This window comes from Anser brachyrhynchus (genome assembly GCF_964034855.1).
Source record: "Anser brachyrhynchus genome assembly, chromosome: 10".
In the NCBI taxonomy this organism is placed as follows: Eukaryota; Metazoa; Chordata; class Aves; order Anseriformes; family Anatidae; genus Anser; species Anser brachyrhynchus.
Window position 1 is genome coordinate 10,177,968 of NC_137705.1, and position 25,683 is coordinate 10,203,650.

The 25,683-nt window shown below is 49.9% G+C and overlaps 1 protein-coding gene across 12 annotated transcripts in view; it reads left to right on the top strand.

Annotated features, from left to right (window-relative positions):
- The window catches only part of GRIP2 (glutamate receptor interacting protein 2), a 255,299-nt gene that overhangs the window by 149,866 nt on the left and 79,750 nt on the right, over positions 1 to 25,683 (top strand). Inside the window, exons 1-3 of one of the 12 annotated variants that reach the window (XM_080606890.1) lie at positions 14,210 to 15,652; positions 16,234 to 16,409; positions 16,559 to 25,648. The exons of 8 other annotated variants lie outside the window; for them this stretch is intronic. In XM_080606890.1, the coding sequence (XP_080463016.1) occupies positions 25,609 to 25,648 (40 nt within the window). In that variant the 5' untranslated portion in view covers positions 14,210 to 15,652; positions 16,234 to 16,409; positions 16,559 to 25,608. Of the gene's footprint in view, positions 1 to 2,254; positions 3,129 to 14,209; positions 15,653 to 16,233; positions 16,410 to 16,558; positions 25,649 to 25,683 lie in introns of those variants that run through there. 3 more of the 12 variants (XM_080606889.1, XM_080606893.1, XM_080606891.1) reach the window with 3 other exon arrangements.

Below are 25,683 nucleotides of genomic sequence, written 5' to 3' on the forward strand. Positions count from 1 at the left end.
AGCACCCGAACCATCGCCTGTCCTGCAGGGCTGCAGGGCCCCTGCCCCGCATGCAGCCAGGGCCGGGGGGCTGGCAGGTCCTTCCTCCCTCCCCGAGCATCCTCGGCTGCGCTTCCTGCACGAAGCCTCCGCTGCTGGATAAGGCAAAGCCCGAGGTCTGAATAATTAGCAAGGAAGTAGCTGTGTTTTCTTTAAAAGATGGTCTCCTCGGTTCCTCCGATGTTTGCATCTTCCTCCTTTCATCTCGTGCCCGCTGCGGGTGCCCCGCACAGCTGGGGGCAGCACAGAGGCTGTGCCGAGGCGCAGCCCCACACGGCAGGGCCAGGGCTCACGCTTTGACCCCACAGATGTGACTCAAAGGGCCTGGGTCCCTCCTGCACCCCACTGCGACTCCGTCTGCGGCTGGACGAGTCACCCCTCCTTTGGGTCCGTGAAATAGCAAAGTGCCAACTCGCCACCAGAGGTGTTGGAAAAGCTGATTAATTTATGCTCAGGAAGCCGGTGAAGTCTTAGGCTGGATTTCTTTCTGTTTTCTTGGCGTCTGTAAATTAAACAGAAACTCACGGTGGTGAGGAAAGGAGCCAGGGAGAGCAATTATTTGTCATGAAGACATCGTGACTAATGGTTTTGCTACGTGTTAATTGAAAGCATTGGAAGTTTTAGCAAATAATACCCCAAGGCAACTGGTACTGAGCGTAGAGCAGACTACAACAGGCTGCATCGCTCACAGCTTGCTGTTCAGCAGTAACCTTAAGTGCTGATCAAACGGCATCCTTCTGACTCTGAGCCAGGAGATGGGACCATGAAGCCCCAGTCCTGAGCCCCAGGTCTTTGTTTCTAAAGCTCAGGCCCTGCCTGCACACCGATTCACTCACCCGGTGCTGTCTGTGCTGCAGTTTCCCCATAAGCTGGAATTTTTCGGGTGGCTCATCCCTGCCAGATCCACTGGGGATGTTTTGCTTGATTTCCGTGGCTTCATTTTGGTGCAAATCTGTGCAAAATCGTTGCTTGCCTTTTCCAAACGCACCCCACTCTTGAATTTACGCTGGCCCACACAGTTGGTATAGGTACCATGGGTGTAGTTTTTTCACAGCAAAACAGCATTTTAAGACTTTGTTATCATAACCATTGAGCAGCATTGGCCATATTAGTTATTAATAGCTACCATTTGGGTCTTGACATACAAGCTTCACCTCATGTTGTTGCCTAATACTGTTAATGCCCATGGAACAATTCATGTTGCAGGGGAATTAATGTACATAATAATCCGTGGGATTCAGTCTGTATATGAGAATGTTTACCGTCTCATTTTTCAAGGAATTAGCAAAAAAAGATAGTTCTGCAACAAAAGAGCATATGAAATGAGGAAATTTTAAATACGCATTATGTACAATATCTTGGTCAAGTCCTACTTACAAAATTGTTAGATCTCTCAAATTATTATCTAAATAAATATTTTATTGCATTTTAATTTGCTTTGTTACATTGTACAGTGCCCTGAGCACCTTGACTTCATAAATAAAAGAATTATCGTGTAGAGTCATTGCAATATGAAAATTAATGCTGAAGTGCTTGAAGACTTATAAAAATTTCAGCGGATTTTGTAAGGCGAGTGATAAGGGGTTCATAAACACATGATTATTTTCCACTCTTAAACATTTCAGGTCAATAGAGTACAAGAGGAGAGGTTCACAAACCCCGTGCTCTTTTAATAAGAGACCGGAGTGTTCGGAGGGCAGCGTACCCGACTGTTACGCTGCAGCGCCCTAAGAACATCTCCAGCCACTGCAATGGCATTAAAGCATGACAGGACTGGATAATAACTCTATTAATCACTGTTTCTGATAAAGAGAAGAGAGCATGTTGGAGCAGCCACGTAGCACAGCCTTCCCCCCTTTTGGTGTCCCTAGAAAAGCGGAGCAATGATTGCAGGGGACCCCTGCCCCTTGGCTTAGGCTCTGAGCTCACCGTAACCCTTTTTTTGGGTGGTGCATCTGGTGGGGCTTCTTGGAAGGGGCTGGCAGCAAGACGTGCCCGTGTGTCTGACCCATCTGCCGCCTCTGGGATGGGGACAAAGCCAGTTCAGTGCAAAGACACGTTAAACCTGCTCATTCCAGCTTCCCTCTGAGCATCCGATTTGATCTTGAGTCCTCACTTGCGTTATTTATGGATTTTTGTGTCTTGGGGGCTGGGGCTGGAAGAGGGCTCTGGGGTGGGAGCGTCGTAACTCTGGGTTTAAGGCAGGATCCCGTAGTGGGGGGGGGGGCATCGGTGCCTGCTCCAGGTCTCCTGAGTCCCGCGCAGGGTTGGTGGCGACATCCCCCCGCCGGCACAGTTCTGTGTCGCACACGGGGGGATCCACACATGACCCCAGCGTGGTCCCCAGGGAGGAACGGCTACGAAGTGCGCAGAGACCAGGGATTCATCGTGGGGTAATTCTGCAGGCGGATGGGGGGCTCATTGCCAGCTAAGGACATCACGGGGGATGTCCGTGGGGGATCATTCTGCCCTCCGTGTAAATTTGCACATCTAGTGATCTCTTAAAATAAATGGGTGTAAAATGGGGTTCGTGGGGAGGTTTCTGAAAGGACGGTGCCTGACTTCTGGCGCCTGCTCTTTCCAAAGCTCCTCGGCAGCCAGGAGGTGTCCCAGAAGAAGATAATTCGGCTTGTGCTATTTCAGCCTCCTCTGATCCCTAAGAAAGAGTTAATTACAGTCTTTCCCTCTTGCTCAAAGGTGGCTGGGTATTATCATCAGAGCTGTAATTATTCATGCTAATTGCTTATTTGGAGAGGGAGAGGGAATGCGAGAGAGAAGCCCCAGACTCCACACCGGCGATGAGCAGAACAGACCAGGGGCACTGCCCTAGGGCCGGAGCCAGGTAGTGCTGAGGGCTGGAGGCAGATCCTGGGCTGGAAGGAGGTCCCTGGCTGGAAGGAGGTCCCTGGCTGGAAGGAGGTCCTCGGCTGGAAGGAGATCCTCGGCTGGAAGGAGGTCAGCGATGCCCGAGAGGTTGTGAGTGAGCGGCGTAGCGGACCTGGCCTTTGTGATGCTGCCACCTCCGCTGGGACTGAGAAAAAAGAGCATGCACTTCTTGCAGACCTTCCTCCGGTGGAGGGCACTCCGAGGTAATTGTACACCTGATGGGAGGCTTCGTTTGTGTTGTGGCTTAATTAACCTTTCTCTCACTCCTTTTTTTTTTTTTCTTTTTTTTTTTTTTCCCTTTGGTTTTAAAGCTCCCTGTAAAGGACCGGGGTGGGTTGTGAGATGCTTGTTTGAGGTCTGCAGCTGGTTATTTCATTAACCGAACAGAAACTTCTGCGATCCCCCGGCCGCCTTGGTGTCCAGGCAGGCTAGGAAGGGAGAAAGGAGGTGGTGGTTTTCTCTCTCCTAGTTATGTGCTTTTAATAAAAAGGCTGGTTTCCTTTCGGAGGCTTATTCCTATAAGCAGGTCTTGGGTTTGCCTGTTACAAGCAAAGGATTTAAGTCTCAGGTCTGCCTCCTTGGCGTGGGCTGGGGATGGCGCTGTGCCACGGGCACGGTGGCACACGATGGCTTCTTCTGAAGTCATCACAACTCTGGTGAGCCGGAGACTGTTGTGAGGTCTTGAATCATCCCTAAAATGTAATGAGATTACTGTACTTTTGTTTTTTCCTGGGACAGCAGGACCGTGTGTCTTGCTGGACTGAGGTCACAAACTGCTCCTCGTGTTTAGCCTGTGCGTGAGTCAGTGCGACGCTGAGTGTCCACCGTGGCGTGGGTTGGCTTTTGTTGACTCTTCTGCTTGGAGCCTTTGATTCCTGTAGGTCTTAAGGCTGAGCAAAAACACCCTTGAGAATCCCACTTAAAGGTGATACGAAGTATACAAGTTTTAACAAAAGAACTGGAAAGAGCTGCCCCTTGCTAGATACTTTTGAACGTTCCTCTATCCTTTGTCACTTCTTTTTTCTGCCCTTGTTCTAATGGACAGCATCCACATGCTGTGCTGGAAGCCAAACCGGACTGCTCTCTTCTGGAGATCTCCAATTATTATCCTTGTGCTTTAACTTCCTAACTCAGGAACAACTTGCCATAATTATGTTTTAATGTACTGAGTAATCTTCATCTGGATGTTTTACTGCTTGCTTAAATTACACAGGCTTTCCGTGCTCATACCCTCCTCCTGACAGGGGAGTTGGCTCAAGTGCAGCGAGCTGGAGCCCAAGGACTGCTGCGGCCAGCCCCCTCCTCCAGGGACAGGGACAGGGACGGGAGACAGTCCCTTGCCAGTATCAGGGAAGTTTGGGTTTGCAAAGAGCTCAGAGGCTGGGATCGCTGTTCTAACAGGCACCTTGTTGCTGAACCTGAGCGGAAGATTTAGATGTAGTCTTCTAAGCCTTTTGCCTAATGCTTGTTAGGAATGCTAGGCACCTCCAAAAAGACAAGGAATCCGAATTTAGAGTGGTGGTACGATAGAAATAGCCTTTACGAAACCCACCACAGCCCATCCAAATTTAGATCCCCTAAAGACAGCAAATTTTCTACTTCTCTTGAAATGTGTGGGATTTATGAGCCTACGTACTTCCTAGGGAATCTGGCCAAAGTCGTTTTGTGTGTGTGTCTTTTTTGTTCTTTTTAAAAATTATTTTCTTCCCTCTGTATCTTAAAATCACCACCTTCCCCTTTGCTGTTCTGCTCCCAAGCTGTATGCGGAGGCACGTTATCCAGCTAATTGCTTCTTCCTGCTTTTCCGTGGCCGTTAGATGTCCTGAACAGCTCCTGGATAACGTTGTGGCAGAACATTATAACCTCCTTGTGCCTGCTCCTGTAGCAAGCTCCAGCAGTGCTTGCTTCCTTCCTATCTGCAGCGGTTCGCTCCTCGCAGCGGGGTTGCAGGGTTCCACGTGAGCACCGACCTTCCTGCACCCGTGTCACTCAGCAGCTCAGCTCCCCGTGCAAATTGCCCGTGGAGGTCTGAAATTGTTGGGCTGTGGACCTGATCTTTGCTTAAGAGGGGTTAAAGTGCTGGCAGCTAGCGCCATCGAGGAGGAGAGCGATGCTCTGGAGACACACAGGGCCCCCTGGGAGGGGGGGGGCTTTCTGGCTTCTGGGTGGATGCGAGACACGAAGGAAACACATCCCTCCGTGGAGGAACAACCGGCGGCAAGAGGCACAGAGCTCTGATTGAAATCCCCCCTTCATGGGGCTCCTCAGAAGCAGAATTGATTTTGAAAATCTCCATGGGTCGTGTCCTTTTCAAGCCATAAAGGGATTCCTTGATGGATTTTCACCCCCCCGTTTCTGCTTTGAGGCCAGAGTGACCCAGTGTAGGTGGAGGATAAATCTGATTCGATTTTCCCATTAAGCTGTTGCTGGTAGGGAATAATTAAAAGGACCATCAGACACTGCACTCAAAACGCCTCTGTTGGCATGGGTTAATGCTGGCTCGGGACGGACAGGGGCTGAGCTATCGCTCTGCGGTGGCGTTCATCGCTGTCCCCCAGAGAGGCAGGTGCCAAGGCTGCCAGGAGCAACTTGTCCCCTTGGTGCTCCGTCCTGTGAGCTGCCGCTGGGTGCGTTCACGTAAATAATAAACATGCAGCCTCTGCACACGAGCTGAAGTGCCTTGTACAACTCGCTGACCTGTGTGCCACAGGAGGAGGGATGCAGGACGTCTAACATGGGGGAGTCCCAACCAGAGCTGGCACCACTGCCCTTGACCCGTTGAGATCCCAGCTCTTGGGGTGCAAGTGAAAGAGGCTTGGCGTGGGGCAGCCGCAGTAAGGGCTGGGTGAGAGGCTGGGAATGAAGACTCGTGGCAGTTTGGTGTGTTTGCTAAACGTCTGGCTTTCGTCTGCTGTTGACCTGCGTTGGACCTGGAGCTAATCGGGAGGTACAGAGACAAGCCTTCCAGAAAGCAGGCCTGTCGAAGCGGTCTTTGTGTGCTTTGATCTGGAAGGCTCTCCTGTGAGCGCCAGCCGGCCTTGCCATTGATTGCTGCGGGAGGGAGGTTTTGATGGAGTGAGATGGCACAGTTAGTTGGTTTTACTGTGTGTTTGTGTTGTTTTTTTTTTTAAAACTCCAATAGTTGAAATCAGAAAACGTAGAGGAAAGACTTTGTATGAGGCTGCCTTTGGGAGGAGGGGGACTGAGGACGCTGACTCTCCAGTCTACTTCAGCTGCTCCAGCAGTTTGGGCAGCATTACAGCTTTCCTCCTTTTTTTTTTTTTTTCCTTCCTGACAAAACCCATTGCTTAGAAGGCTACATCAATCACCGCTCATTGAGTCTGACAGACCTGAGACTTGAGACTCGATGCCTGTGTGTGTGTGTGTGTGGTGTGTGTGTGTGAATAAACTGTGGAGTTCTTGCTCCATCTCCCCCCAGCGTATCTGCGTGGAGGGAAAGGGGCAAGGGGAAGTTTACAGAACTCTGTAGGATGAGTGAATAGAACCGAAAAAGCCTATGCATTAGCTATCAAAATAACAGCGATGAGGAAAAGTGTTTTGCATGGAGTTCCTCTTTTGTTCTTAGCTGAACACCAGCCTGAAGATGCCTGAGCTCTGTGGTGAGCCCTCAGGGCCGTGCCCGAACAGTGTAGGACTGTGCAGCTGTCAGAGCACTTTTTCTATGGGTTAGCCCCTGGAAACATCCCAGCTAGAAACCATCCCTGCAGAGGTGATGGCCCTTGTGGTTGTGTTTTTTTTTTTTTTTCCTGACAATTTCTATACCACGTTGTGAGGGCTGAGTGCTGACCTTTTTTTTTTTTTTTTGTCAGAAATATTGTTCTCTCTATCCTCTTGACATTGGTGAGGGCATCCCCACTGTCCTCATCCCCAGCAGAACTTTAAAACCCTCGCTCAAGTCTTTACCATTTTGTCCAAATAGTAACATGTGGTGGTGACATAATGTGACGGAGACGGTATGTGCCAAACTTCTGTTGAGAGTGATGTGTATGTATGTGGGTGTATTTTAGTAGTGCTTAAATGTGTTAGCAGTTTTTCCCACATTCCTGTACCTGTGCAGCCTGTGGTGGGGATTTCGTGGGCTGTCCCCACGCTCACGGACAGGCATGTTGCAGCTTTCTTCTGTATTCTCCTTTCCACGCTCAGCTGGAGCTACAAGGGCCTTTACAAGGTAGTGGTCGTTTTTCATTTCCCATCATATAACAACGAAATATCTTTGATAGCATTATCCTGACGATAAATAGGCTTTGCACGGTGTTGTTCTCTTACCCCCGCTGCACCATGCACATGCACACATCCACGTGCACAAGCCCACCATGATGCTTTCTGCTGCGGTCCCAACCAGCTGTAAAGCTTTTCTGCTGCCACTGCGTGAGGGCATTTTGTGTGTCCATCACCAGAAAATGAACGCATAGAGATAGATAGTGGGCGTTTGGCCAGGCAGGCCTGGGTGTGAGGCTCAGCTGCAAGTATTGCAGTGTAATCCTAATCCCAACATCACCAATAACATGGCGCAGGAAGCTCTCGTGCAAACTGTCTTAGCCCTTTCCCCATCCCTTTCCAGGCTGCTCTGTGTCTTCCAAAAGGCCTGGCTTCAGGGGCTGACGTATAGCATTTTTTTCTTGATTTAGGCTTTATAAGACTTAAGTTAGGATATGAATTTTGTGACTCTCTGACTTTGCACGAGGGGAGCAGCAAGGACAAATGTCAAACCAGGATGTCCGTCCCTGTCAGAAGGCTGAGAAGGAAGATAAGGGCTGTCCTGTGCTTGTGTTGGACCCATTGGGAATAGGAACCAATTATTGTGATGGGCAAGCCAGGCCCTCCTGGCTTAAATAACTGCCTTGGGACTCTTGGAGAGCTCGGTGCAACCAGGCTGAAGTCATCTCAGAAGCCTGATTCTCCCTGGGCTTCCTGTCTGTGTTTCTAATTGCCGGGCGGCTATGTGCTCTGTAGGTCAGCCCGTAGGGACGAGAAGCAATCTGCTGGGCGCTGCAGCAGCGCCCTCTGTCTCGCAGGGTGATGCTGTGACCCCGTGTGTGTGGGAGAAGGAAAATATTAACCCGCATCCCTCTCCATCCCTCTTCTCCTCCCCCAGCCCTGCGTTAGCCATTTTAAAAGGAGCTGTAGAGCCCTCAATCGCAAGTACATGCTGCTCCCTGGTGGAGCTCCACGCGCTGCAGGCAAAGCCCAGCTTGCAGGAGAGCAGAGCTCTGTGCCCTGCTGCCTTGGGAGAATTGCCGTGCATTAAGGTCCTGGTCTGGCAGCCTCCGAAACAACTGCTGCTCCCTTGTGGGAAGGGAAAATGGGATTTTATAGGTGATGAAGTGAGGGCTCAATAAATAAATGGTGCTTATCACATCTGCTAAAGGCTGGGGCCACTTGGGAGAAAAGCCCCGTGCCTTTCTGATGGATATGGAGCGGGGAGAGGTCTGAAGCCAGGCTGTAAGACAGCAGAGCTGGCTCATGGCTCCTGAGCTCCTCCAGCCCATAGACCACCGAGGGGCAGCAGGAGCCGTCCTGTCCCCTGGTGCTGGGGGCAGTCCGAGATGTGGCAGTGCCCGGGCTGCTTCCAGCCCTCAGCCTGGCCTTCAGCACCACTGTTACCTGGGGGAATAGATAAATAAGGCCAGAACGTGGCTTGGGACCCTTCTCCAGTTGCTTTGAAAGGTCGGCTGCACCCGTGCTGCACTTGTGGGCATCTCACCGTGGCATTAATAAAGGCTTCGTGTTAATATTGATGTTAGCAATCAATTGGTGCTTTCAGTTCTAATTAGCAGCTGAACGGTGGCTCGAGCAGTGCTGATAACGATGCATGGGGGTAGGCTTCTCAAGCAGTGTCTGCTCTAAACATTGTAAATGGCATAAATGCAGATCACAGGTCCTGTTTGGATTTAAAATAGTGGAGATGTCACTGCTAATGAACACGTCTTCCTAGCAGATGCTCAGCAGGCTGCTGGTACTGGCATGTTTTGTAAGTATCCATCGTCGAATTGCATGGAAGGAGCTAGAGGGATCATGGTGGCAGACTGCCTCCTGGTCTTCTGCTGATGGTTGCTCCTGGTGCTTCCAGGTAATGCAGAAATAGGGTTTGAGGCTTTTAAACAAACGTTAGGTTTAGATGATGGGAGCAGACAGTCTTGTATCATCTCTTTCAATTCCAGGGGAAAGCAGTTACCTGGGTGAGTTCAGCCACTGCCTCTGGGAACCTGTCTGGATGCTGAAGCGTAACACAGTGCAGGTGCTTTTTGCAAGTACTCCTTGCTGAGTGATGGGCTTCTTGCCTCTCTCTGAGGTGCTCTGGCTCCCTGCAGAGTGTCCTGGCACGGCACAGACTCCTGCTCTAATTCCAGCAGATCAAGACCTGCTTATACATGTGGGTGGCCACATGTGAGGCACCGAGGTCCCCGAGACATGGCTGCTCAACTCCTGGGCTGGAGACGAACCCAGAGCTGGGTACCCAAGCTGCAAACATGGCCTAGGTGTTGAAGTCAGTTCTTCAGAGTGATGAAATAATTTGAAATAAAAAATCTGAAATAGCCTGAGGCTATTTCTGCTTTGCCTTCAAGGGCAGACAGAGCCATCCCCTGCATGGTGAAGGGCAGCAGGCAGAGGAGCCAAGGCCACCAGCACGGGGCACAGGCAGGACAGGCTTCTTCTGTATCCAAGGAGGGTAAGACAAAGGGGTCAGGGGAGAGAATCCAGGCCAAAACCAAACAATAGAATAAAAGTAAACTGCCAGAGCCTCCCAGACTGTGCGTCTCTGGGTGCAGCCATTTTCTATATCTTTCTTGTCAGCCTTTGTATTTCCCCCATACCTCTCCTATCAGTCTTAGGAGTTGCTTTGAAACGGGTTTCCCCTAAGTCACCGTCACCCTCTCACTTGTTTAATTCGAGCGCTGCTTTAATCCTCTTCCGGCCCTACCTCAGCCCAGCATTTTCCCAGGCAAAAAAAAGCTTATTTCTGGTTAGTTGTGTTTGTTTTTGGGTTTGCTGACAGGGTGACTAACTCCTTGGGCTTTGTAATCCGTGCAGAGGTGGTGTCTGGTAGCACACAAAGACGGTGCTCAGGGTAGGACGTGCCAGCACAGGCATGCAGACCTGCCTCAATAGCTCCTGGAGCAGAGCCAGCTCCCAGCAGTGCCAGCCAGGGCCAGGGGTGACGGTGTGTGCTTGCTGAAACAAGCAGGCAGTCTCCTCCATCACTGGTGGGTGGCAGCGGGGCTTTTGGCAATGCAGGAGGGACTGGTGGTGGGGACACTGGCTGTGGACTCCAAGCCGGAGCAGTATGAGAAGGATCCCAAGCCCTGGGCACTGGGGTAGCTCCTCAGGATGCTGTGCAGAAGCAACAACAAATGGTGCTCACTTCTTCTGGTGGTCTCTGAAGAGAGATTTCCCAAGGTACCATGCATGAGGTGACCAGGGAATCCTTTTCCCTCTGTGTCTTGCCAAGAGAAATAGACACTTGGGAGGTATTTGGTTATCAAGGGAGCTGGGGGTAAACATTACCTTCATCTTGATGGGAATGAATAGGGAACATATATATTGGCAGGCTTGGCTTGGCTTAACATGACTGAGGAGCCTCGTCTAAGACGCAAAGTCATTCTTCTGAAGTTGCTTAGACCTGAACTTGTCCCTAGCACAACATTTGCCTCAGTGAAGACTCATCTTGTAGTGTGTGTTCGTTACACCTGAATCCTATTTAAGCATGCTTGTGGTAGAACATCCCCTAAAATGCAATCACTTATGCTTCAGCTATCTTGCCCCACTAAAAGCGGGGATTGATTGTGCCTCTGAGAAGAAAATGCCACGTAACACATCTCGTCTATATCCAAACGTGTTCCTGGTAGACCAAAACCACTTAAAAGCAGCTGTAGCAAGAGTAAGGTGCTGAGGCTGGATGGGACCTGGTGTTGTCTCCTGTCCTCAGCGCTGATATGGGAAGCGTCCCACATACAGCATCCTCTTTGCAAATGCATTTGAACAACAGCCTTGGGAACAGCCGCAAACATAATACCTGATCAAATCATGCTCTTGGTGTGTCAGATTGGCTGCAGATGCACTGCTAAAGCAGCCTCGTTTAATAGATTCTTATCTTCTGTACCACTGGATTGAAAAGGGATGAAAAAGATCCAGAGTTCTGGGCCACAGCATGTGGGAGGCGAGCAGCCTCTGAGTCACTGCTGGTTATTAAATGACAGCGGAATTGCAATGCCTAGAAAGCCCCAACTGTGCGCTCGTGTAGGCTGCTAATTGTTGATCATCTGCAAAGGCAAAGCCCTGACCTAACTTCCCTGTTCCCTAATGAAAAAGAGGATTAAAACGGCCTTTTCACCAGCGTCTCAGCTGAGCCGTAAGAACGTGCATGAAGCAGAAGGCACGGCCTCCCCTGGGGCTGCTGGCTAGGTGGGGTGGCAGCGCTGGGCTGGCTCCAGGTGGCACATCTCCCCTGCCTCCTGCGTGCTCCCCGTGGGTGCCCTGCAGCCCTCGCAGCACCTCGGTGCAGAAGAAGTGCCTGCAGAAGTTTTGTACCTTGGTGTGTTGAGGCTACCCTGCCTCGTGCCCTCACCAGGCTCCTGCAGCAAAGCCGGGTTGAGGCGCTGCATAATGCGTGGTTCGCGTGCTGAGAAAATACGAATGACAAGCTTCCAGCTCACTTTGAACTCAGCTAGAAGAAGGACCCGCTCAGCTCTCCCTGCTGACAACCCCCAGAGATCGGGACTCTCAGATTAGTGTTTTAACGTGACTCTTTGCTCCTAAAGCTGGTGCCGACTGATTCTGCAAGAAGACACACCGGAGCTATAGCCTGGGGAGGGACTGGAGGTACCAGCAGGTCACTGGTTGAATGTGCACTGCTTCCAGGGCCTGGCTCGAGGTCAGAGCCGTGTTTCCAGACGTGAGCCCCACTCGCTGTGTGGGGCGGCTCAGGCACAGGCCCGCACCTGCCTCCGGCTCCTCTGGGCTCGCGGTAACTCTGGCTCCCTCCTTGCTGTCCTCGTCTGCTCGTTCATCTGCACGAGAGCACAATACTTTCCTAAATTTAGCTGCATAAGTACTGTGGGCGTCGTCTCTTCTCCCCACTCCCCCTGTTTCGAAAGGCATCTTAAAACCACACAGCGATTTAAATGGCAGCTTGATGGGAATCCATAGCAAATGACTCTGCAATTAGTAAATCTCTCCTATTGTGACAGCTCTATTATTAAACTGCCATAAATGCCAGGCTATTAATCTGCTGTCTCCTCGATCCCTATGCTTTCCCTTCCTTGCCCATCCCTTTCAACATTTTTTGTTTTGTTCCGTTTAAAGTTTCAGCTGCCTTCCAGCGAGCGTTTCCAGGGAGGGGGCAGGGAAGTTTGGTGGCACTGTCCCTTAGGAGCTGTCATCTGCAACTGGCTTTGAAACTTTTGCTGCTTCAAAACCAGACAACGTGAAACTCCTCATCTGCAAAAAGCCAAAGTTTAGCCCTTAGGGAATCCTTTTTTTTTCTTTTTTTCAGGAAGGCGAAGGGGTGCTGAGGGAAGCCGTGACAGTGAATGGGTGGCAATATTGTCTTAGTGGAGGGAAGGGCTTGGGAAAGTCACAGGCCCTGGGGTTTCTGCTAGGGGTTTCTGCTAGACCCCTGTCCTGGGGTTCCTGCTAGGGAAGGGGATTGTTTTCTCCTTGTAGAGGAGCAAGGACGAGCAGCAGGAAATCCCACCTTATTTTTACAGGCTCTTTTCCTCGGCCTCAGTGGCTTAAGCGTGGCTGAGGAAGTCAGCTGTGCCATGTAAACACCTAAATTATATCTGCATCCTGTTTCTATAGAAACTTGCCCGGAGCCTGGGTCCGTGCACAGCTGCGGTGCTGCTCTGGGAACATTGGATGCCTCCGAGCCAGGGCATCTGGTCGAGGAGATCTGCTGAGGGCTTGGCACGTCCTGGGAAGGACTTGTGTCTAGCACTGCCGTTGGGCTGCTCGGGTATTAAGGAAAATGAAGATCTGCATCCACTTAGTGCCAGCTTTAGTCCCTTATGATGAGAGATGGGCTTCCTCTGAGCACGCTGCCCTCTGTTAACTGTGGGTATTTAGGAGGCTCTTATACAGCATTATGCTCCTAATTATGCAGAAATCCTCCAATCTGGCCTGTTTCATGTGGAATTACGCTCTCTCACTCAACTGTCAAATCCTGCCAAATGCCTTCCTCCACGGAGCGAGGGCGGCTGGCGTGTTTGGGTTGCCCTCTGCAGAGAGGTGAATCCCGGCCAAACCGTCCGTCCGTCCATCTGTCCGTCCTGCCACGGGGGCCACGGGCAGCAGGCCGGCCCCTGGGCACCCACCAGCCTTCCCGGCCCTTGGGGTCCCACCAAATACCTGTGTTGTCAGAGGCCTCAGGAGCAAGGGGAGGATTTTGGCCTCTGTCAGTGTGGGGTCTTTCACAGAAACACTGGGAGAGGTGAGAGAGCCCTTGGGAGAGGGCTGGGGCGGCAGCAACAGGAGTGACTTGTGAAGAGCACTTGCACCCTCCTCCTCCTCCTTCAGTCCCCTTTTCCCCTGGCCAAAGAAGTTCACATGCGGAACGAGTTGTTCCAGGGATAACGGAGGCTATGTTACGCTTTGTGTATTTAGTAGTGTATTTAACGTGGCTGTGATTCAGATCACAAATATCCCTTGCAATGGCACAACCGCTGCCTAAAAAAACAAGCCTGCGGGCTTCAGACAAATGCTGTTTCTAAAGGAGTCCAATTCTTAATTACCCCTGAAAATCACAGAAAATCCAGGTAATTGTTATCCAGTTATGCCCGGCCTGCTGCCTGCCTCCCACATGATGCTCTCTGGGGTGTGTGGTTACTGCCAGGGTGCACCTGAAATCTTCCAAGGAGGCATTAATGTCCCCTTCACCAACCTCAGGGGCTTCTTGTTGGTTCAGAGCACCTGTAAGCCTTACTGCTCTGTCTGATCATTTCGCTCGAGCCTACTTTCTTGTTGTCTCCCCCTGCCCTTCAATGTACACGCATCAATTCACAGCTACGGAGAGAGCAAGCCCATAATTTTCACCCAAACCTCCACGTCCTATTAAGCCCTGCGCTGCTTCTTAGCAACGAATTAATAGCTGAGTAAAAGGGCTTTACAGCGCAATATATTTTAGAGAATAAATATTCTTAAATTACCATTTTGCAAGTAATTGGAGAGAATATTTCAGTTACAAAAAAACTTTCTAGGGAGCTCTTTTAAACTTGTAATGCTAGTTCCTGTTCTGCAGCGGGTCTGGTTATTACTGTGTGTCAGGGATGTCAGCTAGTATAAGGTGGGAGATAGCAAAACTACATCTTCAGAGCTCTTCCGAAAGCTCTCAGAAAATAATTTTCTCTCTGTGCCTCCTTTTTTTTTTTCAAAGAAAAAAAAAAGGGGGCAGTCAAACCTTTTTGCCAAGCGTACAGCTTCAAAACGTAGCCTCTTGGCAGTAATTCATGGAGTGTTGATTCTGGCCTGGGTTCTGGTGTTGTCTCTGCAGAGTAATAAGGGCTGCAGCGGGGGCTCTCGGCGTTGTTGCCAGTGGCCCTGGCGCAGAACCGCGCCGCTGGAGCAGGAGGTGCAGCTCTGGAGCATGAACTTCTGCAGCAGTTCCCTCGAGCAGCAGAAACAATGTCCAGGAAAGCACAGGGAAATAACATATCGAGGGAACAGCCCCGCTCTCAAAATTGCTCTGAACCTTATGGCAGTAATGAATAAACAGCAAACTTTTATGCCTTGCTGCCACAGGTGACTGCTGTGTTTCAGCGTGCAAACAGTGGTCGAGGTAGCGGAGCGCGCGCTTGCTGCCTCTTCTCGTGTGTCATCAAAAGGTACAAACGAGGAGGCATCTTTGGCTTAAACTGGGTCACTGGGTTAATGGAGTTTTGCAAATACCTCCTCCTAACCCAGGCCTTTGCTATCTCAGCATCCATCTAGATTTTGATACCGTCATGTGCCCATCATCTGCGTGTGTGCCGTCTGCTTGCTGGAGAGGTTTCCTCCTGCGGTTGAGAAATATTCTGCATGACAGATAGAGATCACTGCTGAATGCGGTATCGTGCTTTGACTGGCAACAGTTCATCTTTGTTTGAATACTAAATATTCAATTTCTCCAGCTAATAAAAGACTGGATTTAGGACAGCAGCTTAGTGACTGTTAAGGGTTTGAAAAGGCGTATATTCAGCAGAACTGTATATACATTGCATTTTTAAAGCTGTCGAGCTTTTGATGTTTCCGTGTCTGGTATCTGTCCCGCCAGCTCTTGTGTCTTCTGCTGCCGTGGGTTTGACTGATATGCTGTTGTATGGGTGGTGTTTGCAGGGCTTTCTTGCTGGGTTTTGGGGTGTTCCCTTTGATGGTGAGTCAGCAGGAAATTGTAGGTATTAGGAGGAGGAGGAGGAACAGGGGGAAGCAATTAATGAGCTGTATTTGCTGTTCTCTCAAGAGACGAATCTCCTCTCTAGTTTACAGATTGCTGAACTTAGGAACTTTATTCAAGGGAGTTGAGATGAATTGTTCTCTAGGGAGAGATGTCTTTCCTGGCCATCCCAGAGGGAGCCCAGGTGATGCTCTCCTGTTTGTGAGACAACTCGGCTCAGTGGGGATGGGTCCCTCCTGTAGCGCCTTCCTGGAAGGTGCTGCTCTGGTTCTGGACAGTGCTGCTGAGCTTCCGTGTTGCAAGACATCGGCTTTGCTTTCCTTCCAATTCAAACACCAGGTGCTTCATCCTTCTCCCCGTTGCTTTTGGCCCCAGGTGCTCCGTTGCTTTTCGGAGGCGCAGTCGGGGTGGGGCGGGCTGGCACGCTGCTGGGAGGCACGGTGCGGCTCTCCTGCCATCTGATAACGGGAAAAGGAAAAATGCTTTGCTGACAGGGGTGTTACCCCTTTTGGACGGGGAGTTGGGATCTTCCAGGGAGGCACTGTGTGCCTCATTTTCTGTGCAGGGTGGGTGCAGGTTTCACACGAGGGAGAGCTCAGTCCTCCTTGCCCTATATGAACAGGAGCTGAATGGCCACAACCTGATTTAATTCATTTTCAGATGTCTTTGAATCCATTTTTCCTTCCCTACTCTTTCTGAGAATTAGGGGTCACTCTACCTTCGCTGTTAGGGGTTTTCTCCCTCCTTCCTCCTGTGCATTTCTCCCAGAGATCACACAATCCCTTTTTCTCACGTAACTCAAATCCCACCTACCCCAGGGAGTTCAGGTCACCAAGCAACTTCGCCTGCAGCCTGTGGGAGCAGTAGGTTGTAGCTGCCATTGTGGTCAACAAAACAAAAGTAATTTCTCTCTCCCTCAGCTTCAATGGAAGGCAGTTGTTCTCCCCCCCAGCTGACGTAAATCTCCATGCCTAGGGAGCAGCAGCCAGGCCCCGGCCACCCAGAAGTCTGTGGAAGCACGCGCCGATTTCTGCCATATAATGTCTTTTCTGCCCACGTCCAAATGACACCAGCCACCAGTTACGAAAGGAGAATGGTAAATTCATCTGTTAGCCGCTCTCTCTCCCGCAAGATTTACTTCCATCAGGGATTTTATAGGCTAATGCTCTGTCTTTCGCGCTGGGGATGTGTGGTGGAGGAAATTTATTGTTCCCTTCCTAATAGATGGCTGTAATTTCATTTCAGAACAACCACTTTATGTGCGAGAAAGCGATTCCATTATGCCACTGCGCAGCGTTGGGAGCATCTGTGGCACTGGGGGCATTTGGATTAAAGGGAGTAAAGGCTGCACATCTGCTGCCCTCCACCCCTATTCACAGAACACAGTGTTAATCCTAAAGAAAAGAGAGCAATTAGCTTGTAAACCCTTCCTGAACCCACTGGAAGATTAGCCATTTTCAATTAAAGCTTTTCAGCTGGAAAGATAATGGGCTAAAATGTCCAGCTTTTAAAAAATACTATTATTGACCATGTGGTTTTATTTCTGTCAATTTACATCCTTTATAATTAGCTACTCTGGGATAATTAGGGCTGACTTGCGCCGCACCCTGTTCCCCAGTCTTTCCCCTTATGATGCAAATGGCAGACTGACTTTGTGGTCCCTCTTCTGCCTGTTGCAACCAGCACAAATCCACTGTTGTTGCTCGGACCTATGCTGATGGTGAGCTGTAAGCAGTACTTTTATAGGTTTCTGTAACTCGTAAGAAAAAGGATAAACCTTTACCTACTGCTACCAACGTGCTGTAACTGTTCCTGTGGAGTCTGGGTGGGAGAAGGGAGGCCGATCCCATCTCGCAGGCCTGCAATAATAAACAATTTGCAGTCCCTCAGGGAGCTCCACGTGCTCCAAAGCCAAAATACCTCATTATATATAACTGGTCCCAGCACTTGGGGGTTACCTGCAGCTGTGTGTGGCTTCGCTTTGTCCCAGCTTGGGAGGTAAAACTTCACAAGCTGGTGCTGGAGCCAAACCAGCAGATGGATGTGCCTCGCCCCAAAACATGCCGCTCATCGACTCTGTCCAAAGGCGTCTGCTGCAAGCCGCATCGCTGCTGGGGCACCTGGCTGGAGCCGGGAGCCTTCCTGCGGCCCCAAGGGAACCTGGCCTGCTTTCACCCCGCGTCGGGATGCTGCACATCACTGCAGGGCCTTTTGGGTCATCTCTGCTCACAGTCATTGCTCTCCCCGTGTTTGCAGCTAACGCAGGAGCACAGCACTAAGCATGGCTCAGCCTGGGCTGTGCTGCACACCCCGTGCGGGGCCAGCTCGGGTGCCTGCAGTACGCCGGGTACCCTGGTCGCACTGTGTGCACAGTTCTGCTTCCCATCCTACTGCAAGGAAATGTGGTTGGCTGCAATTCAAGGGGCTCGAAGCTTTGGCCCCTATGAGCAACTGCAAGGCAGCCCTGCCTGCGCTGCTGCTGGTGTCTGTGCTACACACAAGCAAAAAAAAAAAGAGAAGAAAGCTGTTTTTTCAAGCGACTGTTCAGCTACGTAGGCTGAGGCACCTGACGAGGAAATGAGCCCTCTGACCATGGCCAAGGACTTTTGAATGAGGTAAGCTCAATGAGCTGTCTGAACGCAGAGCCACCCGGAGGCTCTGGCTTCTGGGTGTGATGTGGGCTGCGCTTTTTGTGAGTCACCAAAATGGTTGGTATTGTTCCTGGTTGTTGGCTGGCTCCCAGGCAGACCTTGGCCACGTCCCACCTAGATTTGCCTTGTCTTTTCTAGAAGAGTTGCTCAGCGTAGATACTGTGAGGTGGTGCATGGCAGCAGATATAAAAGCCATTAGTAGTTTTTCTGTGTGTGTGTGTGTAAGGAATATGGCCTGGTGCTCTTGGGATCTTGCTAGCCTTATCTTGCTACTGATACTAACATCGTCTTTTTGCAGTTGATGCTTTTCCTGCTGTTTCTTTGACTGTCAAAATGAATATGAAAATGTGTCTTGAAAAATATTTTACATCTGAACTAGTTAACACAGCACCTTGGAGAGAAGGTATCTGATGCTACAGAGTACAAATGAAGCCTCATTAAGCAGGAATTCAGTGATTCTGCTGAATGCCCCAGCAATTAAATTTCATCTTGATTCATATGCAGGTCAGGAGAGTTTGGAAGGAGAATAGGGGAAGCAAAATACTGTGGCTCCGTACTATGCAAATTAGTGTTAACACGGCATTTCATTTATTGTTAATGCATTGTTACACTGCTACTCATTGAAAAGAAACCGGGTGACAACTGCGAAGACTGATGACCCACTTGCTTATTTTTCCATCTGCGTTGGCAGTGTTGTCTGAAAACACGGATGCCAAGATAAATCTCTTAAGGGAAGATGCAGAAGTTTTCCTTCCCTCAAGAGAGGAGTGGAGCTGGATGTGACTAAATGTTAAGACCTGTCCTTCAGGCCGCACTAAGCTATAGTGCTGCACCTCTTTGGGGTGAGATGTGCCAGGGCCCATATTACTGCTACTGGAAGGACAGAAGACTTGGCATCCTGGTTTTGGGGAGGAGTGAGGACAGGGGAGAACAGAAGTCCACAGTGGGATATGTTTCCCCTCTCCTTCTAATGATTATTGTCTGTGTGATCGAGTTTTTTTAATCTAAACTGCCCGACTGGGCTGAGGAAGGAAGGTGGATGTTGGCTGCTGCTAATACAGGCCTGCTGTTATTCTCGTTTTTGGCAATATTACCCAAATATGAAAAAGAAGCGGCATTTCTGCCTAAGAGAAGCGGTCGTGAACAGGCCCTGCCAGGTGAGCGCTGGTGCTAATACTGAGATGCCAAGTGCAGCTACTGTGCACTCACCGTAAATTGGAATGATTTGATGGCCTTAAAATTGAGAACCAGTCCCATGACTGAAGAACTTTGACACTTATTTTCCCTCTGGATTTGTAGCTGTAAACAACTTGCTATCATGCTGGAGCACTGATCGCTACTAGCCCAGAAGGTGGGAGCTGCTAAGCATTTTGGTTTCCTTCCGCAACATGACAGTGTTTTAGGTCTTTCTTTCTGTGTGGTTCCTCCATTCACGCCCAGTTCTCTGCTGAGCTGGCTCAGTGTGTGCTCAAGGGATTTGACTTGTGTCCCAAGGCTGTTTTATATTTGCTAGCTACATTGCTATGAAAGATTTGGAAGGAAAAAAAAAAAGCACAAGAAAAGTAAAGCTAATTAGGACCATTCCTATATGGACGTGTGTGTTTTGCACAGCAAAAGTGCTTTTTCTGTCCAGGACAGCCACAGAGGTGGAGAGAGATACTCTGGCTGGGGGAAAGTGATAGACCCACTTCCAGATGCTGTGCGTGCAGCTTCCAGAGTGGTGCTGCTTTTGGAGCACCGCAGCCCTGCCAGGTCATAAAATCCCACCTTGCCAGTGACTGCCGATGGATCGTTACCCTCCTGCTGCATTGCTTACCGCTGTGTGTTCTCCAGCTGATCTCCATTTGGCTTAAAAAATGTCAGAAAGCTGAGATTCACCTTTGTTGGGCTGACCTCTGCTAACAAGGTCCCTGAACGAGCTCTTTGGCATCATTAGGGCTGGCTGAGGAATAGGGGATCTTGCACTTTGCTGCAGCCTATTTGTCTTCCACTGTTTCTCTTAGCAGCACTGAAGTCTCCAGCCCTGAAGTGTTCCTATTCTGATTACCCAAATCCAGAAATCCACAGGTTGGGGTAAATGGTGGGATTTCCTCCAATGCTCGGTGATGTAAGAAAAAGATTGCATGGCATATATACAGTGCTAAAGGAGAAAGAAGTGGGGGAAAGAAGGAGGACAGCACTTTTGCCTAACAAGAAGTAAGGCTTTACGTGAAGGACCCATAAATGCGGTCGCTCCCCAGAGCTCAGAGCACTGCCTGCTCCCCACCCAGCCTGAGCATTACAAGTCTGAGCTTCTTTTACTGGGTTTTGGACCTGCTTGTACAACTTCAGCTCGCCGACTGAAGTGTTAGCTAAAGGAGGGGGTAAGGAGGAATTGCCCAGAGGAGAGGGCTTAGCCGTTAAGGTTAAACCCACAAGGCTGGAAAATGCTTTGGGTAGTGTGAGGCCATGCCTCGGTGGGGGTGTGGTTCTGGCAAGGGCTCTTGACTCCCATTAACTCAAGACGTTTTCTCTCCTCCTTTTAGGCTAAAAATCTTTTAGGTAAGTCGGTTTTCTTGTAGATACTTGCAAGAGGAAAGGGCTGAGCCATTGCAGGTTATACTTTATGTTGGGGGTTGAATGGAGAAGAACAGACTGATTCGGAGGTAGATGATCAGTGTCGTCCTAGGCACAGACTCACTGAGGACTGGGATGTTTTCCCCTAAGAAAACACTTTGTAATTTTACCAAGTAAAAATTCAAGTGCCTCGGCTTGCATCTACATGGAGTATGGAAGGAAATATTCCCCTGCTCTCTTAGGCGGGAGGGAAATCTGCTGAGGTTGCCTGGGGACATTGGTCATTGGGAAGAGTTTCAGTTTTTAAGACTGGAAAACCCAGTAATTACGTTTTGGAACTTCCTGACCTAGAAGCTTGCTGCTTTAACACACATTTCAGTCCGGTTACAGATGCTGGTGCACAGGCAAGATGCGTAATTGGGGAACACCAAACTGACAGTGTCAATTGGAAAGGTCACTGCAGCACTTCCTTCTTCCCATTACAGAGCTCCGGGAGGCATCCTGCACTCACCACCAGCTTCTCCCCCAATGCCCCTCAGTGCAGCCGGGCAATGACAGATGCAGATGTCTCCTGAAATGGTTAAGCAGAAAAATGTGTGGTGATGGTTTTAGTGCGCTCTAGAGGTGGACGGGATGGATGAGGGCCTTGGAAGTACCTTTAGCAACGTTCTCCGTCTTGGTGCTCTGTGTGTACATGCAGCGAGAGCTCTAATTGCCTATCGGATGGGTATATTTATCTTGCGGTGTTCATTACCTATAATAAGTTAATGTTTAGGACTGGCTGGTGGAATTTGCACCTCAAGGAAAGAATAATCAAAGGGTTCTTCCTCTGGTTTCATTATTAAATGGTTTAAATAGGAGATTTCTTTAAAGATTTTTTTTTTAACTCCATTCTCCCCTTCCCATAAAAATATGTAAATAAGTGTGTTGCATTTTGGGTCTGTGTGCTAAAAACAAAGCATCTGCTTAGACCAAAGCCCTGCTGCAAGCCTCAGGCTGGCAGGCAGTTGTCTAGCATAGCTAAGGAAAATTGGAGAGGATGATATGGAGCAAGCGTGGGGCTGGTGGATAGTTGGGTAATCATCTGTGAAACCTCTTCCACCAAGAGAGTAAAGAGCTTTCCTTTTGTCCCTCCTCCTCCTCCTTTTCCACATCAGCTGTAACTCCAATTCAGTCAAGGAGGGGTGTAGGCTCCCCAGACCTCCTGGTTTTGTGCAGAGCTGGGTTGGAGTTCCCAGTAAAAACCAGCTTTCCTGGAAAGCCACCTGGGAGCACTGGGTCTGCTGTGCCAGAAAAAAGCCTTGAGGGGGAGATGAGCAGGCAGGGGGGTGTGCAGCCCCAGGCAGCCCCCTGATGTGCAGAGATATATTCCTAAATGGAAGAAGTAGCTGGGGAGAAGGAGGTGGCAATGCAAAAATCTCAATTTAAGATCTGAATTTACAAGAAATAGAAAGCCTCTGCGTCAGTCTTTTCTGAACCTTCCCTAACCCAAAGCAATTTCTGTTGCTATTAATGTGATTTTTACATGTGGTTAGAACTTCGGCATTTCTCTGTGTGCCGTAAGTGCGCGTGGTTGGGTGTTTTTCCTCCTCGTTTTTCTGTGGCTGACTGTTCATTATGTTCATTCAGCTGTCTTCAGAGAGTCTCCTGAGAATTCCTAATGTGGTGTGATATAAGATCCTCTCCGTGTTCTCCTGGGCTCAGAGCATGTTCAGTGCTAAATGATCCATTTCGGGATCTTGCTGTAGTGTTCCACAGTCCTGTGACTTCTGACAAAGATGCTTTTGGAAGTGATTAAATAAGTAATGGTTTAAGTCGCAGGAACAAATATCCATTGAGCAGCAGACTAAATAATTAATATTCTGAATAGCCTGTGATCTTTCCTCTGCTGTCCTCTCTGTCTTGTTTGCATAAAAACGTGTTTTGCAAATGTCATCCCAACCAATTTAGACCATGTGAGATTTGCAGCTTCACTCGCACTGAGGTTTTGCGAGGATTTGAAAGTTTGCGCTGGGGAAGGATATTAAGTCCAAGAGCAGTGCACTATGTGTCAGGTACAAGAAACAATAAACCAGGTGCTGGTACGTGTGTGTAATGCGGAAAGGTAGCTATTCCTTCCTTAGAACAAATGCATTTTGCTCAAAGGTCAGCCCGTTACTAAGAATAATTGCCCTCTTCTGTAGGCTGATGGGTTATTGGCTGATACTGCTTCTTTAGTTGCAGGTTCCCCTCAAGAGCCTGTGCAGATGGACATTTCCAGTAGGGACCACCTGGAAGCTGTTCCAGCCGTGAACTGTCTGCAACCCATTCTTTGCTCCAGTTCCACTTTTTATACTGGAGAGGAGCCTGAGAAAGCATTCCCTGTGTCCTCTTTACTCCTGGGCAGCTTGTAGGAGAGCAGGAGATGCCAAGAAAACAGAACTGAGTTTGTTTTTCCCCCTGTAGAAAGTTTTGTGTGTGTGTTTTTAATTATTATTATTTTAACAGCCCTCTACCCCCCCCAAATCCACTATTTCCAGTGGGCACAGTGTGTGGGTAAATAACCATCATTTTTAGGTGAGTCTTGTTTAGTAGATGATATTGCAAGAGCATTTTTAGGTAGCTGCTAGTTCAGGGCACACAAGAGGTAGAGGAGAATGTACAGACTGTTCATGAAAAGTCAAAGCTCTACTTATGGTTACTCAAGTTTGTCAAGCCATGATTTAGGTTGATGCCTCACACTCTTTTATGACACCTATATATTTTGATGTTATAATGTGTCTTTTCTGGCTGCCTAATTTTGTCAGTCTGTACGGTGTGCTCTTTTCCCTCCCATGAGAGACTCAAGCTATTCACTTCAACTGGTTTTAATATACTGCCACCTGAAACATGAAGCAAGCATCATGTTGATGGGTTTTGGCCAGAAACCATAGAGTAAAACATCTTTATCCTCTCCTCTCCAGGCCTCTGGCAGGCTGTGCTCTTGCCAGCCAGCTCAGCAAATGCCACAAGCAGTTCTGGGTCTGAAGTGCCAAAATGCTTCTTCATCCTCCCCTGGCAGCAGAGGAGTGGGGCAGCTCCGTCCAGTTCTCACCCACGAAACCAAGCAGCTTCAACTGTGTAGTAGCCCTGTCCTCTCGTGCCCTTTCTCAATGCAGCACATATTCTGGGAAGGTCTTTTTGGTGGCATGAACATAAATGGTTGTTTTTAGCTTTTCTTTAAAACATCCTATTGGAGACATCCATTTCATAGCATGCCAAGCAATGTGCAGCTCCCAAATTAGCAGCAGCTTCTTGTATTTGTGGTGCAACTGGAGATTCTTTTTTTCCTTTAAGATGAGATTTCTTTGCAGCAAAAGCATTAATAGCTGTGTGAAAAGATTTCTAATTACAAATTTCAGCTCAATTACTAATTAAGTCTATTGTCAGACTGAACAACTTCTTAAAAACAAATTATGGACCAAAATATCTCTTTTGTAAGTAGGTTTTTCTTACTTAGTAATTTTATTGCTTTTGTATAAGTTGTCTGTGCATGAAACAGCTGAGTTTGGTCCAAAATAAAAATGTTGCTGCATTTCAATCCAAGCAACAACTCTGGTGTTAGGCTGGCACCCAGTTCCCCTCCTCCACGTGGGCCTTCCAGAGTTAGTTAGGGTTCCCAGGTCTGCAAAACTTTCTGCTGGATGTGTTCAGGTCCTGTTGAGTTATCCCGATTTTGTTTCCTAAGGAAACAAGACTTCACCATGCTGCCTGTCCGTGAGCTTCCCTCAAAACTTGTAAGCTCTTTGACAACTTTAACCAAACATCTTAGCAGTCCCAAACACAATCGGACCCTCCTACGAAACCGTAGATAGCTTTTGTGCCACCGTGCCTCAGCCCATGCTGAGCTTTGCATGGGCTCTTCACAAAGCCCAAGCTTTGCTCCCTTTTCACCATTTGTGGATATAATCCTGCCACCGTAAATGATACTTGTTCCCAAGGGGATCCAGCAACTACGGTGAAAGCTGCCTTTGGGACATGAGGCGTGGGCTGGTCGGTACACAGGGCGTTGTATCTCACAGCACGCCTGAACAGGGCCTGCAGGTCAGCACAGGTCACCCTGCCTCACTTTTAATTTCAGCAGCAAAAGCAGCAGGCACTAGCTTATTGCAGCAATTTCTCTCTGGTCCAGCTCCCTATCTCCACCTCGGTGCAGGACCAGGTGGAGAAGAACTGCTTGGGGTGAAGCATGAAGCATTGCACCCGGTGCACCAGGCCCGTGTCCCACCACACTGCCACCCGGACCCCAGCCCCAGCAGCGGCCTTGGGTGCCTTTGGCCGGCGTCCCTTCCTAAGAAAGAGTTAAACCGCTGTAGGCAGGCCACAAGGCTGCAGCTTGGGGAGGCAGCTCAGGCACCGACAGCAGCCTGACATTGCCTTGAGAGGTGCTGGAGGCTCTGCCAGCGCTTGCCGAGAGGGGGTGGGGGAAAGTGTGTCAGGCAGCGCGGCAGCCGCAGCCTCTCCTTGCGCTCAGCCCCGCTGCCGCAGCCCGGGGGCTCCCAGCGTTGCCCCCCCCCCAGCACCAGCTGCCTGCATTTCGTCTGATTTCCCCCTTGTGCTCTTCTTCTCCCGCTGCCTGAAATCCCCATGAAGGACAGAGGCGGGCCGGCAGCTCCGCCGGGGGCCGTCCCCGCCCCGGGCGTGAGGGGCCGTGAGGGACCGTGAGGGACCGTGAGGGGTCGCCGGCCTTGAGGGGCCGTGAGCGGCCGTGAGGGGTCGTGGGGAGCCGTGAGGAGCCGTGAAGGGTCCTGGGGAGCCGTGAGGGGTCGCCCTCCTGCCGCCCCCTTGCCGGCCCCCGTCCCTCTCAGTCGCCTCCTCTCCAACTGGAGCCCCGCCGGCCGGTCGCTCCGAGCCGCGATTTCTAGCTCCACCGCCTTCATCTTCCTATCGATAGGACCGGGGAGCCCCGCTAAAGACGTTTCTTTCTAAAGGATCGCAGCGGCTTTGGGTGCCTGCAAACTGGAGCGGCCAGGACGGTTTCTTTCTTTTAATTCCTTTCGTTCCCGGGCCGGGGGGTGGCGGGGAGCGGCGGCTGCGGGGCGCTGGATGATTTCCTAGGCGACAGCAGGCATGCTCTGTGGGCTGAAAAAGGACTTGCAGTCAGACTTTGGTGAGTGAACCTATATATATATATATGTTATTTTA